Source organism: Littorina saxatilis, linkage group LG6 (genome assembly GCF_037325665.1).
Source record: "Littorina saxatilis isolate snail1 linkage group LG6, US_GU_Lsax_2.0, whole genome shotgun sequence".
Lineage (NCBI taxonomy): Eukaryota > Metazoa > Mollusca > Gastropoda > Littorinimorpha > Littorinidae > Littorina > Littorina saxatilis.
Genome location: NC_090250.1, coordinates 24,263,430 through 24,277,933, shown reverse-complemented (window position 1 = coordinate 24,277,933; position 14,504 = coordinate 24,263,430). Strand labels below are relative to the sequence as shown.

The window sequence follows — 14,504 nt, the reverse complement described above, 5'->3', positions numbered from 1 at the left end:
CCCTCTCTCTCTCTCTCTCTCTCTCTCTCTCTCTCTCTCTCTCTCTCTCTCTCTCTCTCTCTCTCCCTCCCTCTCTCCCCCTCTCTCCCTCCCTCCCTCCCCTCCTTCTTTCCCGATTTACTGAAAAGAGCCTAATTATTTAGTGTCTGCCTCTGTAATAACTCGTTTTTTCATCATATCAAGACCTCCAACTTCACTCCTCCCCACCCCAATCTCCAAACCGCCACCCTCATCCCAATCAGCATTTCCGATTAATACGCCTTCTTTGTGGCCATCGGCCATTTATGTAACACAATGATGGGTTGGCGAAAGCTACCCGGTGTTGCTCACACCGAGTGATATAAGGGTCACTCTCCTGAAAACTGGTCAGATGTGTGACTTGAGTGCCCAAAAATAAAGTTAGTCTAAATTGAAATATTTTGGTGTGTTTGGTTTGTTTAACATCTCAACTTTCCAACACAAGGTTTTGAAAAGCAAGATAAACTTTTGGAAATGTTGTAATTTAAGATAATGTGTTGAAGGTTGCCTCGTCTCGCGTGAAACACAGGACACCATTAGAGGCACATTTTTACTCTTATCATAAAAAATACAAGTGATTATCATGCAATTTCCAATGAGATACAATAGAAATTGCTTCATAGAAGTACCAGAGGTTTCAAAATATACCATACACTTACATAATGGGGGGATTACTATGAGGACGCCAGATCAACAATTTCCTCATTCACAGAAAACCTTTCCAGCAAGTGATCAGAAATTGCTATCTGCAAAATTGTATGATTTAAAGAATCTCCATGAATACTTAAACAGGACTATGGACATACTTTGAAAAATCTTGGTAATACATGCAGATATTCATCAAATGACACAGAACGTCTCGCGTGTAACCATGGACACCGCAAACAAACACAGACACCAGTATCAGTTAACCATGGGTTTATTTCAGTCAAAACGAAACAACTTTTTATTGAAATGTGTGTCTGCCACGTCTGTCAAGAGTTGGGACAGGCAGCACCTCAACTACTTCATCAAACTTCACAAAAAATATCTCCTCCACAGCAGGCCACACAAACGATGATCCTTGTTTCCTAAGTAAACGGACAACCACCCCATTCCCATCCAGTGTGTCAATCTGTGGACAGACAAATGAACCTTTCTTAAAATAGAAAAATTAAAAATAGTAACTGAAAAGGTTTACAACATGAATTAAAAATACAAGGAGCAAGTGACACCAATAAACTTGGAAATGTCTACCTCAGAAAAGCAGACAACTGAAGCTCTCCATTCATACCAACTAGGGGTAATTTGGTACTTGAAATACGTGTATAAATGTAATTGATTCCATATGTAACCTGCACTTACCACGCCATGGAAAGACTTTGCTAGGAATGTCTGCACAAATCAGTATGGATACAGAAAATTAAAAAAAATGACTGCATGCAAGCAAAGTCATTCCAGTATAATAAGATTAAGATTAATGAAAAACATGTTAAAACAATTATTTACAGTAGAAACGTACCGGTCTCTCTGATCTGCTCCTGGATCAGCATTGACTGGACTGGCAGAAAGGATAGGAGCATTAGCAGCATCCTGGCATCTGAAAAAAAAGTATGCAACAGTTGGAGTCAGATATTTTAATTGTTACCACAGCTTTACATCGCACATTGAGGTACATAACAGTGCATGTTACAACCGTCAAGATCCCAAGATACACACATTGGAAATCAGAGTGGTTCTGTCCTGAACACATCCTCGTAACACAAAGAAACAAGTCGCGTAAGGCGAAATTACTACATTTAGTCAAGCTGTGGAACTCACAGAATGAAACTGAACGCACTGCATTTTTTAACAATGACCGCAGTGAAACTGACGAGCCTGTTTAGGGCGGTAGTGGTTTCGCTGTGCTGCATAGCACACTTTTCTGTGCCTCTCTTCGTTTGAACTTTCTGAGCGTGTTTTTAATCCAAACATATCATATCTATATGTTTTTGGAATCAGGAACCGACAAGGAATAAGATGGAATTGTTTTTAAATCGATTTCCGAAATTTAATTTTAATCATAATGTTTATATTTTTAATTTTCAGAGCTTGTTTTTAATCCGAATATAACATATTTATATGTTTTTGGATCAGAAAATGATGACGAATAAAATGAACGTAGTTTTGGATCGTTTTATAAAAAATAAAATTTTAATTACAATTCAGATTTTTAATGACCAAAGTCATTAATCAATTTTTAAGCCTCCAAGCTGAAATGCAAAGTCCGGCCTTCGTCGAAGATTGCTTTGCCAAAATTTCAATCAATTTGATTGAAAAATGAGGGTGTGACAGTGCCGCTTCAACTTAAATTTTACAAAAAGCTGGATATGACATCATCAAAGACATTTATCCAAAAAAAGAAAAAAAACCCATCTGGGGATATCATGCCCAGGAACTCTCATGTAAAATTTCATAAAGATCGGTCCAGTGGTTTACTCTGAATCGCTCTACACACACACACGCACAGACACACACACACATATACACCACGACTCTCGTCTCGATTCCCCCACTATGTTAAAAAATTTAGTCAAAACTTGACTAAATGTAAAAATGACCACACGCTGTGTAAAATCTGCTCCAGTGCAAATGAAAATGCCAGTATCTGTCATAATTTCTGCCCCGCACGCATCGCTGACACCGCATGCGGAAAGCAGCAATGGCGTCTGCTATACGAACGAGACAGCTCTGGCTATGATGAGAGATTCAAACGTTATTTCTTGAGATTCTCAACAAAACAAATGAACCTGAACCACATGATCTAATCTTCATTTAAAAAAATAGAAAATAAACTAACAATCATAAAAAACGAAAACTTCTTTTCACGTTGGACTGTACCTAGATCTACTCTACCCATGAATTTGCCACTTGGTTGCGTTTTTCTGACAGAAAGGCATTTTTTTTCGAATTCAGTTTGTAAACATGACAAAATCATAATAGTGGTTTAAGTTCTACACGCAAAATAGTAAAAATAGAGCCGTCGTAAAGCTCAAACTTACCTCAAAGGTTGTGGTATCATGTACCGTCTCGCACGTCTGTCGTCAACTTTGGCGCGGACACCGCAACAACAAAGTTTTCCTGCGTCTAACCGCGTGCTCGATTGTACGAAAACACGTTTGCACCGTGTAACCCCCACAGGGACTCCCTTATATTCATGCGCGAATGGGTTGAAAGATCGCAAGTTTGCCAGAAAATAGTTCTGCAATGTGCTCACACGTATCGCAAATTTTCGGACACCACTTGCAGATCTATCAGAACATCTCATTAAACTTGCTTTACAGACTCAACTTGAATCTCATTCAATCGCGATTAACGACATCGAATATTTTACTATGTCAGAGTAGAATTATCCATCCCCTGAAACAGTATGCACAAGTTATGTTTGGGCATGGCGTTGAAGCTAAAAATAGGACACCAGGCGTGACGTGCGAGACGATTGTTTCTACATGGTCAAATGCAACCAAGTTATTATCAAAAGATCGTTTGGGCGCATCGGGCGGGTGAAATCAAATTCATACACAGGAATTTGCAACAATTGTAGAAAAATGTGTTATCAAATGGGTAAATTTGAGGCATGTGTATGTGCAGAGATAGCATGTCACACTTTCGAATGGAAAAAAGTGGCGATTTCAGAGCTTCTGCAGTGCAAAGCAAATCACAGAATTTACAAACGCTTTAGTTCTTGTTCACACTGTTGCTCCAAATAACACTGAAGACAACAAAACACATAAAAATAAAGGAAAGTAATTATGTTGTTGTTTATTTAAATGTTTTTGTACGCTGTCCCGACTGACCAGTTTCCAGGAGAGTGACCCATAACTCAGAGACTGTTCGCCAACCTGACCTTTTTATCCAACGCAATCTCCAAGCGCTGTGGGAATTCTCGCGCCTGATTGAACTTCTCGCGAACTTGAAAGATGGAGACTGGAAGCCTACCAGCACCATACAGCCGTTGCAATGCTTCCAAGTGGCGTCTGCTTTGTTGACATGGATGTCTTGTTTTTAATGTAATGTCTATACACACACACAATCCTGGATTTATTTTTTGTGTGGCAAATTTGCCGAAATAGCCCTAAAAGTTTCAGCATATTTTTACATTTAGTCAAGTTTTGACTAAATGTTTTGACATAGAGGGGGGAATCGAGACGAGGGTCGTGGTGTATGTGTGCGTGTGTGTGTGCGTGTGTGTGTGTGTGTGTGTGTGTGTGTGTGTGTGTGTGTGTGTGTTGTGTGTGTAGAGCGATTCAGAGTAAACTACTGGACCGATCTTTATGACATTTTTCATGAGAGTTCCTGGGTATGATATCCCCAGATGTTTTTTTCATTTTTTCGATAAATGTCTTTGATGACGTCATATCCGGCATTTTGTAAAAGTTCAGGCGGCACTGTCACACCCTCATTTTTCAATCAAATTGATTAAAATTTTGGCAAAGCAATCTTCGACGAAGGCCGGACTTTGGTATTGCAGTTCAGCTTGAAGGCTTAAAAATTAATTAATGAATTTGGTCATTAAAAATCTGGAAATTGTAATAAAAATTACTTTTTTATTAAACGATCCAAAATTACGTTTATCGTATTCTTCATCATTTTCTGATTCAAAAAACATATAAATATGTTATATTCAGATTAAAAACAGTCTCTGAAAATTAAAGATAGAAAAATTAAATTTCCGAAATTTCATCTTATTCCTTGTCCGTTCTTGATTCCAAAAACATATAGATATGATATGTTTGGATTAAAAACACGTTGAGAGAGTTAAAAAGAATAGAGATATAGAAAAGCGTGCTATCCTCCTCAGCGCAACCGCTACCGCGCTTTTCTGGATTGTTAATTTCACTGCCTTTGCCACGAGCGGTGGACAGACGATGCTACGAGTGTACGGTCTTGCAGAAACAATGCAATGCGTTCAGTTTCATTATGTGAGTTGAGTTCGACTGAGCTTGACTAAATGTTGTATTTTCGCCTTACGCGTTTTTGGCTCACGTAAGTGTAGCCTATGCGATGATAAACTTTGTCTGTCTGTGCGTGCGTATGTATGTATGTATGTGTGTATGTCTGTGGTAGAAACTTTAACATTTCCGAGTCTATGGATTACGTCAGTCTCGGTCAAAAGTGTTCGACGTGTGTGATAGAAACTATTTGAAGACGTCACATTATGACGTAAGAGGGTTAGACGTCACGCAAAGGAATTACTGAAAGTCTCGGTCATTGTTATTGTGAGCGGGCCGAGACTTCTTGGCAGATCCAGGGTCTCGCTTTCTTGCATAGTTTCACCTATGCTTACTGTGTGTGTGTGTGTGTGTGTGTGTGTGTGTGTGTGTGTGTGTGTGTGTGTGTGTGTGTGTGTGTGTGTGTGTGTATGTGTGACGGAGTGATTGAGTTTGTGTTACTGTTTGTCGATTTCTTACGTGAGCCTTGAAGGCTTCGCCTCTTGTTATATTTGTTTACGTGTTTATAAGGCGTCATCTTTCCCCCATCGTGGAAAAAAAAGCTCGGCTGTTCTGCCGAATGGCGGAAAGGTTTACGGCTATTTGAAACTATAAGTTTAGGCGTGTCGCCAACTACCCACACCAAACGACATCCGTTGAATGTGAACTACTGAAACAGTTCGAGCAAAAACTTGTATTTGGGTGTTTTTGCGCTCGTCGGTGAAGTCTCTTCAGTTCTTGCATTCCCGCCAAAATTGACGAATTCCGGAAATAACTCTGTCAGGGTTGTATGGGTTGTGAACTAGTGAATACTCCTGCTTTTGGTGAGGCAAGCGTTTTACACGTGCTCCTTGTCCACGTGTTTCAGAAATATCCCTCGCTAGTGACTGGCCTGTGATATAGGAAAGTTTGACTCGTTTAAAACCCATGCAAACGTGACAGAGTTATTTCAGAGCACCGTCTATTGCTCACAGAATGAAAAAAAGAGCGTTTTATATAGTTTACAAATATAAAGTTTGCAGTAAACACTTGTTTTAGATACATCCCTCGTTAAATGACTGGTCTTTGATATATGATAATAGGAAAGTTGGATTCACTTAAACCAATACAAACCCGACAAGAGTTATTTCCAAACACCGTCTATTGGTCACAGAATAAAAAAAATAAAACCGAATAATTATATAGTTTACGAATATATATTTTACAGAAGAGATGGGTTGATAATGTGCCACGCATCGTTGTTTACCTGCACGCCCTGTTGATCAGTCATGTATTGCCGAGCATCACGTGCTTGGTGTTGGCATCAAGGACAGAGCGTGCTAATACAGAGCGCCATGGATTGGTGGTATGCCAGACACTCTGTTTAGCTATGCCTCGTCGTACCGCCGGTATGCTCTCTCTTGACAATTAGCCAGCTTCCACTAAGTCTTGTGCTGGCTTGCCTTTACTCGCTGCGTAAAAACTCTACCGTTTCCTTATGATGGATTTAAAGGGATACCCCCCACCCACCCACCCACACACCGTGTCCCTCTCTCTCTCTCTCTCTCTCTCTCTCTCTCTCTCTCTCTCTCTCGGTGCACCCTCCCTCTCTCTCTCTCTCTCTCTCTCTCTCTCTCTCTCTCTCTCTCTCTCTCTCTCTCTCTCTCTCTCTCTCAACAAGATTTGTTCCGTAGATATAAGATATTTTGTGTCTGTGACTCATGTAGAATCTGACCGCCGAAAAGAGACAATACCTGTGTATTAGAATGCACGGCGTAGTATACTTACGCTGCTAATCCTTCTTTTGAGAAGGCAGGTAGTGATCACCGACATGTAGGATTTAACTGTTCGGTTTGTTGATTCCATGGCAGCGAACTTGAGAGGAGATGAAAGGATCTGGAACTTTGGATTAATTTCCCTTGAACTCCTTATCAGCGCTTTACGTCCCTACCTCCGTCCCGCCATGGGCCAAGGGGCACGAGAAAGTTACCAACCGGGTGGGTGTCAGCCGCGGTGTTGGATTGGTCAGTTGTAATTGAGATTTGTTGTGATTTCAACGAATCAGACCCCGCGGTTTGTTCAGTCTTGCACGTTTGGGTTTGACCCACTTTCGCTTCGTGCACCTCATCCCTGGTCTCTACAGCAAAAGATGGAACGAAACTTGAACTAACTGCGAGCAAGACAGAAAGAAAAGCAGAAGTCAGTGTTTATATTTGAACGGCTTATCTCAAATGAAGATGCTTTTATAAGAGCGAGGACGGAAGCGCACAATTAGCGGGTGAGTTGGGGATGGGGTTGAGGAGGGAGGGGGGGGGGGGGGGGGGGGGGGTGGTAATTTGGCAAAGATTTCTCAAGGGAGCAAATTCAGGTGGAGTTCCATTGCTTAGCTTCTCGGAGGGAACGCAGAAGAAGAAGCTCCCGGACGGTTCGTGTTTGGGCCACTGGTGGTTTTCCCTGACAACTGGAGATAATTGCCACTTAATTTTTTATTGCCCTCAAAACACATGTGCGAGGCTTGTCACATACTGATAACTTGATCTTTATCAATCAGATAGATAGACAGACAGACTGACACAGCATGACTAGACACATGGATAAACAAGACAGGCAGACAGATTCTCAGTCTCATTCTCCGTCTGACTGCCTTGTTTATCCATATGTCTAGTCAGTGTCAGTCTGTCTGCCTATCTGTCGTTTTTGTCTGGTACTGCAAGGATTTTACGGGTAGACTATTGTGATCCCTGTGAAACGTAGCTTGTCTCTGACCCTACCAGCAAATTGTCAGTGAAACCCTGCTCCTTGTCACTGTCTCTTGACAAACGTGTCCTTAAACCAGTGTGTTCCTGGATAATAGCAGTGTTAAAGGACTGTCGTGTCACTGTCAGTGGCACACCGTTTCACTGTCACATGACAAACGTGTCCTTGAACCAGGAAAATGTCAATGTATTTCACTGGACTATGATGTTACACGACTTTTCAATCAATCAATCAATATGAGGCTTATAACGCGCGTATTCCGTGGGTACAGTTCTAAGCGCAGGGATTTTATTTTTTATTTTTTTATGCAATTTATATCGCGCACATATTCAAGGCGCAGGGATTTATTTATGCCGTGTGAGATGGAGTTTTTTTTTACACAATACATCACGCATTCACATCGGAGCATATCCTACTTTTCACGACCTATTATTCCAAGTCACACGGGTATTTTGGTGGGCATTTTATCTATGCCTATACAATTTTGCCAGGAAAGACCCTTTTGTCAATCGTGGGATCTTTAACGTGCACACCCCAATGTATTGTACACGAAGGGACCTCGGTTTTTCGTCTCATCCGAAAGACTAGCACTTGAACTCACCACCTAGGTCAGGAAAGGGGGGAGAAAATTGCTAACGCCCTGACCCAGGGTCGAACTAGCAACCTCTCGCTTTCGAGCGCAAGTGCGTTACCACTCGGCCACCCAGTCAGTGTTCCACAATAGTTTTCCCCGGTTACACACACTGGTCAAATAAGGCCGTGATGAAATGCCCTGGAACTAGTATGTACTGTGGTGTCGCATCAACGCCGTGTCATTGGTCCGCGATGTCCTTGGTCGGTCAGTTCACACGGTGGTCAAATGAGGTCGTGGTGAAATGTCCTGGAACCAGTATGTAACTGGACTACGGTGTCCAAGCACCACCGTGTCGGTAGTCCGCTATGTTCCAGGCACGTCACTTCATTCGATGGTCAAATAATAAGGATGTGCTGTAATAACAAAGTGACCAAAGAAGGGCATAGTGCAATTACAGGGTGATCAAGTAAGGTAAAGGTGTTATTACACGGTGGTCAGTTACGGTCGTGGTGTGATTGCACGGTCAAAGTTGTAGAGCGGAACCCGTCGGAGAAAATGATGAGCTACCGTTGACGTGCCGGGCACCCGGTTATCTCAGTTTGGTATTGAAGGGATTCTCTTGCCCACACGCACCGACACAGACGGACAGAGATACGAAAAACACACACACACACACACACACACTGGAGAGAGAGAGAGAGAGAGAGAGACAGACAGACAGACAGACAGACAGACAGACAGACAGACAGACAGACAGACAGACTTCTGCTGCAATATGATACATAAACATCCTCTTTTTGTAATTGATGTCAGAACTTCTATGTTTATTTTTCCGTGTTTTTTTCTTAAACTGCTTACATAACCAACAGGTGCACTGTGCATTGAAGAAATGAAAACGTCTATATCCCGTCTGTCAAATTCAGGGAAGATTAATACCATATTGCTTTCAACTGCTTTCGACTGATGAAATACGTACACCACTCCGTTCATTTCCGGTCGGCTTTGGAATTGATCCAACTCTTTAAAAAGAGTCTCTTTTTCACGACATTTTTTTTTAAAGGTCTAGTGCATGCAAGGGTGGTAAGGGATTGGGAGGGGGGGGGGGGTATATTGGAGGTCCATAGGTGCTCGAAGTCATGTACTGAAATTAATAATTATACTGGCGTTTGTGATTAAAGGAAGAGTTTGCATGTTAAACATACTGGGGATTTGTGTGGGGAGTAGGAAGAAAAAAAAGTAGGATGGGTGGAGGGGGGGGGGGAGAATTTGTTTTTGTTCCTTTAGTTTTTAGATTTTGTGTGTTTTGTTGTTGTTAGGTGGTGACGGTTTTAGTGTGTGTCTGTTTGGCTCAGAAGATCCACTGTTAAAGATCGGAGTTTTCGAGCGGGTCGCTCATTTAGGTTTCTCCATCCTGAAATACATAGTTTTTTCTTGCCAACAATGACAGGGGCACGCAAGTAAACTTTAAAAGGAGGGGGGGGGGGGGGATTCCTGCTGGGTCTCCGGGGCCAGGGTTAACGGTGATTTTCGCAGAGGGGGGAGGGAATTCCTGCTGGGTCTCCGGGGCAAGGGTTAACGGTGATTTTCGCAGAGGGGGGGGGGGGGGGATTCCTGCTGGGTCTCTGGGGCAAGGGTTAACGGTGATTTTCGCAGAGGGGGGAGGGGGGGGGGAGGGAATTCCTGCTGGGTCTCTGGGGCAAGGGTTAACGGTGATTTTCGCAGAGGGGGGGGAGAATTCCTGCTGGGTCTCTGGGGCAAGGGTTAACGGTGATTTTCGCAGAGGGGGGAGGGGGGGGGATTCCTGCTGGGTCTCTGGGGCAAGGGTTAACGGTGATTTTCGCAGAGGGGGGAGGGGGGAATTCCTGCTGGGTCTCTGGGGCAAGGGTTAACGGTGATTTTCGCTGAGGGGGGGGGGGGGGGATTCCTGCTGGGTCTCTGGGGCAAGGGTTAACGGTGATTTTCGCAGAGGGGGGAGGGGGGGAATTCCTGCTGGGTCTCTGGGGCAAGGGTTAACGGTGATTTTCGCAGAGGGGGGGGGGGGGATTCCTGCTGGGTCTCTGGGGCAAGGGTTAACGGTGATTTTCGCAGAGGGGGGAGGGGGGGGGGCAGTTTCCTTGTTCGTTCCGTACGGCCTTGACTAACGCTCTGATTGAGAACTATTGGAAAAGCTGACGCGGCGATTTTTGCTTTTGATGTGAACTATCTTTTTGTTGTTATTCTTCTTTTTGTTATGTTTACTTGAACATTGCATTTCAAAATATGTTCCTGTTTAATGAGTTTGTTGCACTGCTTTAAACCAAACCTTACTGGTGTTTTATTTTACCATGAGAGCTTATTCGTCCGTAAATCTTCTCCTCTTTAGGATGCAATTACGCCTTGGTCTTACTGCTTTCAAACGAGTCTTGTTTCGAACGAAGACGAAGGAGAGATGCGGAGCTGTGTGGATGGGAAGTTCTTCCAAAATAGACGCTGCATCTTTAACGTTTAAAGGCACACTTCTTCTCGAAGAAAACAATTCGGCCAACCGTCTCAGATTTGGGCAGGCATTTACAAAGAATAAGATCATCCCTCCACTTGGTCAAATACCAAAAATGAACAGCCTTTAAGCTATTTGTGCTTAATGAGTATTTATGAATTAATGTCCTAAAAAGTCACTAGCGGCTTTTACGAAATTAATTTATCAAAAAAATTTCAACGGACCGCAGCAAGCAGTCAGGGGGTTGATTTTTTGTGGCCAGGTGTCAAGTGGAGGGATGATCTTATCCCATGTTAAAGCCTGACCACATCTGATCTGAGCCGAATTGTTTTCACGAGATCGAGAAGGAATGTGCCTTTAAAAATGCCAAGGGGCCAGACTGACTTTTTACACAACAACAGCGTGACATACGGTTTGTGTGTCGGAAGGAAGTCGGTGCAGTAAATAGTGTTAGCACACTCACCTTACCTCTGTCTGCCTTCGTTTCCATCCCCCCCCCCCCCCCCCCCCCCCCCTCTTTCTTACCTTCGTTGCGTGAAAGGGTTCGTGGTGGTTTATGTGCGAACGTTTTCTTACTCACTTGTCTCCTATCTAGCTCTGCCACTGTGCTGGTGGTGGCGGTAAGGATGTGGGAGGGGGGCAGGTGGTGATGTACGTGCACGTAGGCTTACGTCACATTTTTGTGTGCACATGCAGCCTGCTTGGTATGCGGCGGATGTTTACGGTTTTGGATTAATGGTTGTTTTGGCTCACTTCATTTTTTTCTTTCCCTCCAGGGTTTTTCTTTTAATTATTTTCCGAAGCGACGACGAGGAAATGAGCGATGGTCTTTTTTCTGGATGATTGATGAGACTGGATGCATGGAAGGTTAATATCTCCATAGTGCTATCAGTCAGTGATTCATGGCCGATCTCTTGGATGAGATGAATCTCGGAATTTGCATATCTATTTGCAAGCAAGCAGATAATCACCCGTCCATTCGTCCGTATGTAGGTTACGCCAGCTGTCATTCCTTGGAATACTCCGTATGTCTGTCCGTCCCTCCATCATTTCAGTCTATTTGTCCGTCCGTCTGTCCATATGTCTGTCCATATGTCTGTTCATGCATTATTTCGGCTATTTCCGTTCAGTTCATGATTTCCGCCCCAACCCCCCAGGTCGGTCATTAGAGTCAGTAACTATAGTAGAAGGAGGTGCGAACAGTAGCAAGAAGTACATTAGAGTCAGTAACTATTGTAGGAGGAGGTGTGAACAGTAGCAAGAAGTACATGTACTAACAAACTTGAGTTAGCCAAAGCAGAGCTACTGCTTTGTGATGCGTCTTGACACACTGTGGTCAATCTGCAAATACGTGACCCTCCACCACGGAATGAGTCACATGTCACCTTTGCATGATTTTCATATTATTACATTTTCATAAAGAGTTATTTATGCTCTATCCAGTGGTGAAAACCGTTTTAGAAAAGAGCGAAAACTGTTTGAGTTATAAGCCTGTGACTAAGGTGACCCTCACACTGTTACCAGACACTCCCCGGACTTATATTAAGCCTAGCGCAGAACCGCGCGAGGTGACATGCGACTCATTTCGTGGTGGAGGGTCACATATGTGCTATCTTGGGTAGACAAGACACAAGTTCGTCGAACCTGATCTTGACAGGGCTATAATTGTCAAAGGTGGCGAGATGAGATTACATGTTTTGATGTGGATGTAATATTTTTGAAAAATGATATTGTCTAACATCAAAACATTTAATCTTATCCTGCCACCTTTGACAATTATTGGTGAGCTTGCCAGGATGGGCTGTACACTATCGCCTAGCACGTTCAGCCTTTAGCCATAATCTTGCATTTTTGTGTGAAAAAGTTTCAAGATAAATGTTAACCTGCCCTTATTCTCTCTTCTTTTTATGAAAGGTTCAAGCTAAATGTTAACTTTTTTCTCTCTTCTTTTTTTGAAAGTTTCCAGCTCGACGTTAACCATTTTCTCTTCTTTGTGTGTTCAGCAGCGTCCAGCGAGGAGGGCAACGGTTTCAACGGCGGCCTGACGTCCAGCCTGCCTCCCCCGGTGATCGAGGCGCGTGGGGACATCATCTTGCAGCCAGGGGACAACGCCAGCATAGACTGTGTGGGCAGCGCGCCGCTCCAGTGGGCCTGGATACCCGAGCCACATGGTCAAGAGGTAAGGATTCCATTTCCAATGATGAGCACAGTGCATACAATACAGGGGAACCCCTCCCCCCCCCTTCCCCCAATTCAAGACCTCAAAAGGGCGCAGTGGCGTGGTGGTAAGACGTCGGCCTCCTAATCGGAAGGTCGTGAGTTCGAATCCCGGTCGCTGCCGCCTGGTGGGTTAAGAGTGGAGATTTTTCCGATCTCCCAGGTCAACTTATGTGCAGACCTGCTTGTGACTTAACCCACTTCGTGTGTACACGCAAGCACGAGACCAAGTGCGCACGGAAAAGATCCTGTAATCCATGTCAGAGTTCGGTGGGTTATAGAAACACAAAAATACCCAACATGCCTCCCCCGAAATCGGCGTATGGCTGCCTGAATGGCGGGGTAAAAACTGTCATACACGTAAAAATCCACTCGTGCTAAAAACATGAGTGAACGTGGGAGTCTAAGCCCATGAACGAAGAAGAAGAAGAAGACCTAAAAAAAAGATGAGAAAATCAGGTCTTAAAAAGGAGGTGAATTTAATAGAAAATTTCCAAAAGCAGGGGCTTAAAAAGGAAGGAGTCTTAAATTGGGGGGGGGGGGGGGGGCTAAAAATGGGGGTTCCACCGTAGTCAAAGAGTAGAGAAGTAGACAAGGCATCATAGCCAAGGGACAACGCCAGCATAGACTGTGTGGGCAGCGCGCCGTTACAGTGGGCCTGGGTACCCGAACCACACAGTCAAGAGATAAGGATTGAAGTTCTGAGACGAGTTGCCCAGAGCGGTTCGCCACGGGTCGCCCGCAGTGCGAATGACAGAAAGCCGTTTCTTAGGGCAGTGCAGGAAAGCGCTCGCGAAGCTCTCGGCGAGCGGCTTTGGTATATGCTCGCCCACCGCGCGCTGCGTAATCCAAGATGGCGGCGGTGTTTACACTGCGATGCCGTGTAGCGTGTTGCGATCTTCTCGGCGTGGTTTTCGACGTAACCCGAGGGATCCATCGCTTTTCAAGGGTCAGGGACTACCCCACCTAAATTTCCCATCATAACTACGTTCTCTCTGACGATTTTATTGACCGAATCGTCTACTAGTTTAAGGGCTACAGTACAATTGCACCCCAAGCGCAAACTTGCCCAATAGCACCCCCAGAAAAAAATGTGGCCAATTACACCCCATCATGGTTTTTTTTAGAACCATAACCCTTATAGGGCCTCACGAGTATTACTGTCTTACCGAGTTTGTCAGAGTGGCTTTGAGTAAAAATCACGTTGTACGGACATGGGTTGCCACTTGAGCTGAACATGTGCTCACGTCTTTTCTTGTCCGTTACAACTGTTGTGCTATTCCCACATTCTGCCTTTGAGACACTGAAAGTTGGATGATGGATTTTGTTGAAACTACTAGCGAGAGGGGCAAACCAGCAATTATATATGAAAAGCAGATGAACAGGCAAACACCTACATCAGAATGCGGACATTGCACATACGTGCTCTGATCAGGTCCGATGCTCTCAGGAAAGTCCGCTTTGCCTTCAATCAGAGGCAAAAGCTGCAAAATGGTGACATGACATTGAAAGACTACATGGTGTGCCTCGGTCA

General features: G+C 43.9%; 1 protein-coding gene and 1 long non-coding RNA gene across 2 annotated transcripts in view; one reads left to right on the top strand and one right to left on the bottom strand.

Moving 5' to 3' along the window:
- The window catches only part of LOC138968805 (vascular endothelial growth factor receptor 1-like), a 121,978-nt gene that overhangs the window by 49,740 nt on the left and 57,734 nt on the right, over nucleotides 1-14,504 (top strand). The window contains exon 2 of the mRNA XM_070341449.1: nucleotides 12,757-12,932. Within this exon, the coding sequence (XP_070197550.1) occupies nucleotides 12,757-12,932 (176 nt within the window). The remainder of the gene's footprint in view (nucleotides 1-12,756; nucleotides 12,933-14,504) is intronic.
- Nucleotides 395-3,853, bottom strand: LOC138968800 (uncharacterized). Its single transcript, XR_011456287.1, has 3 exons — nucleotides 3,039-3,853; nucleotides 1,520-1,597; nucleotides 395-1,132 (listed from the first exon to the last, which is right to left on the bottom strand). It is a non-coding gene; the product is annotated as an uncharacterized lncRNA (long non-coding RNA).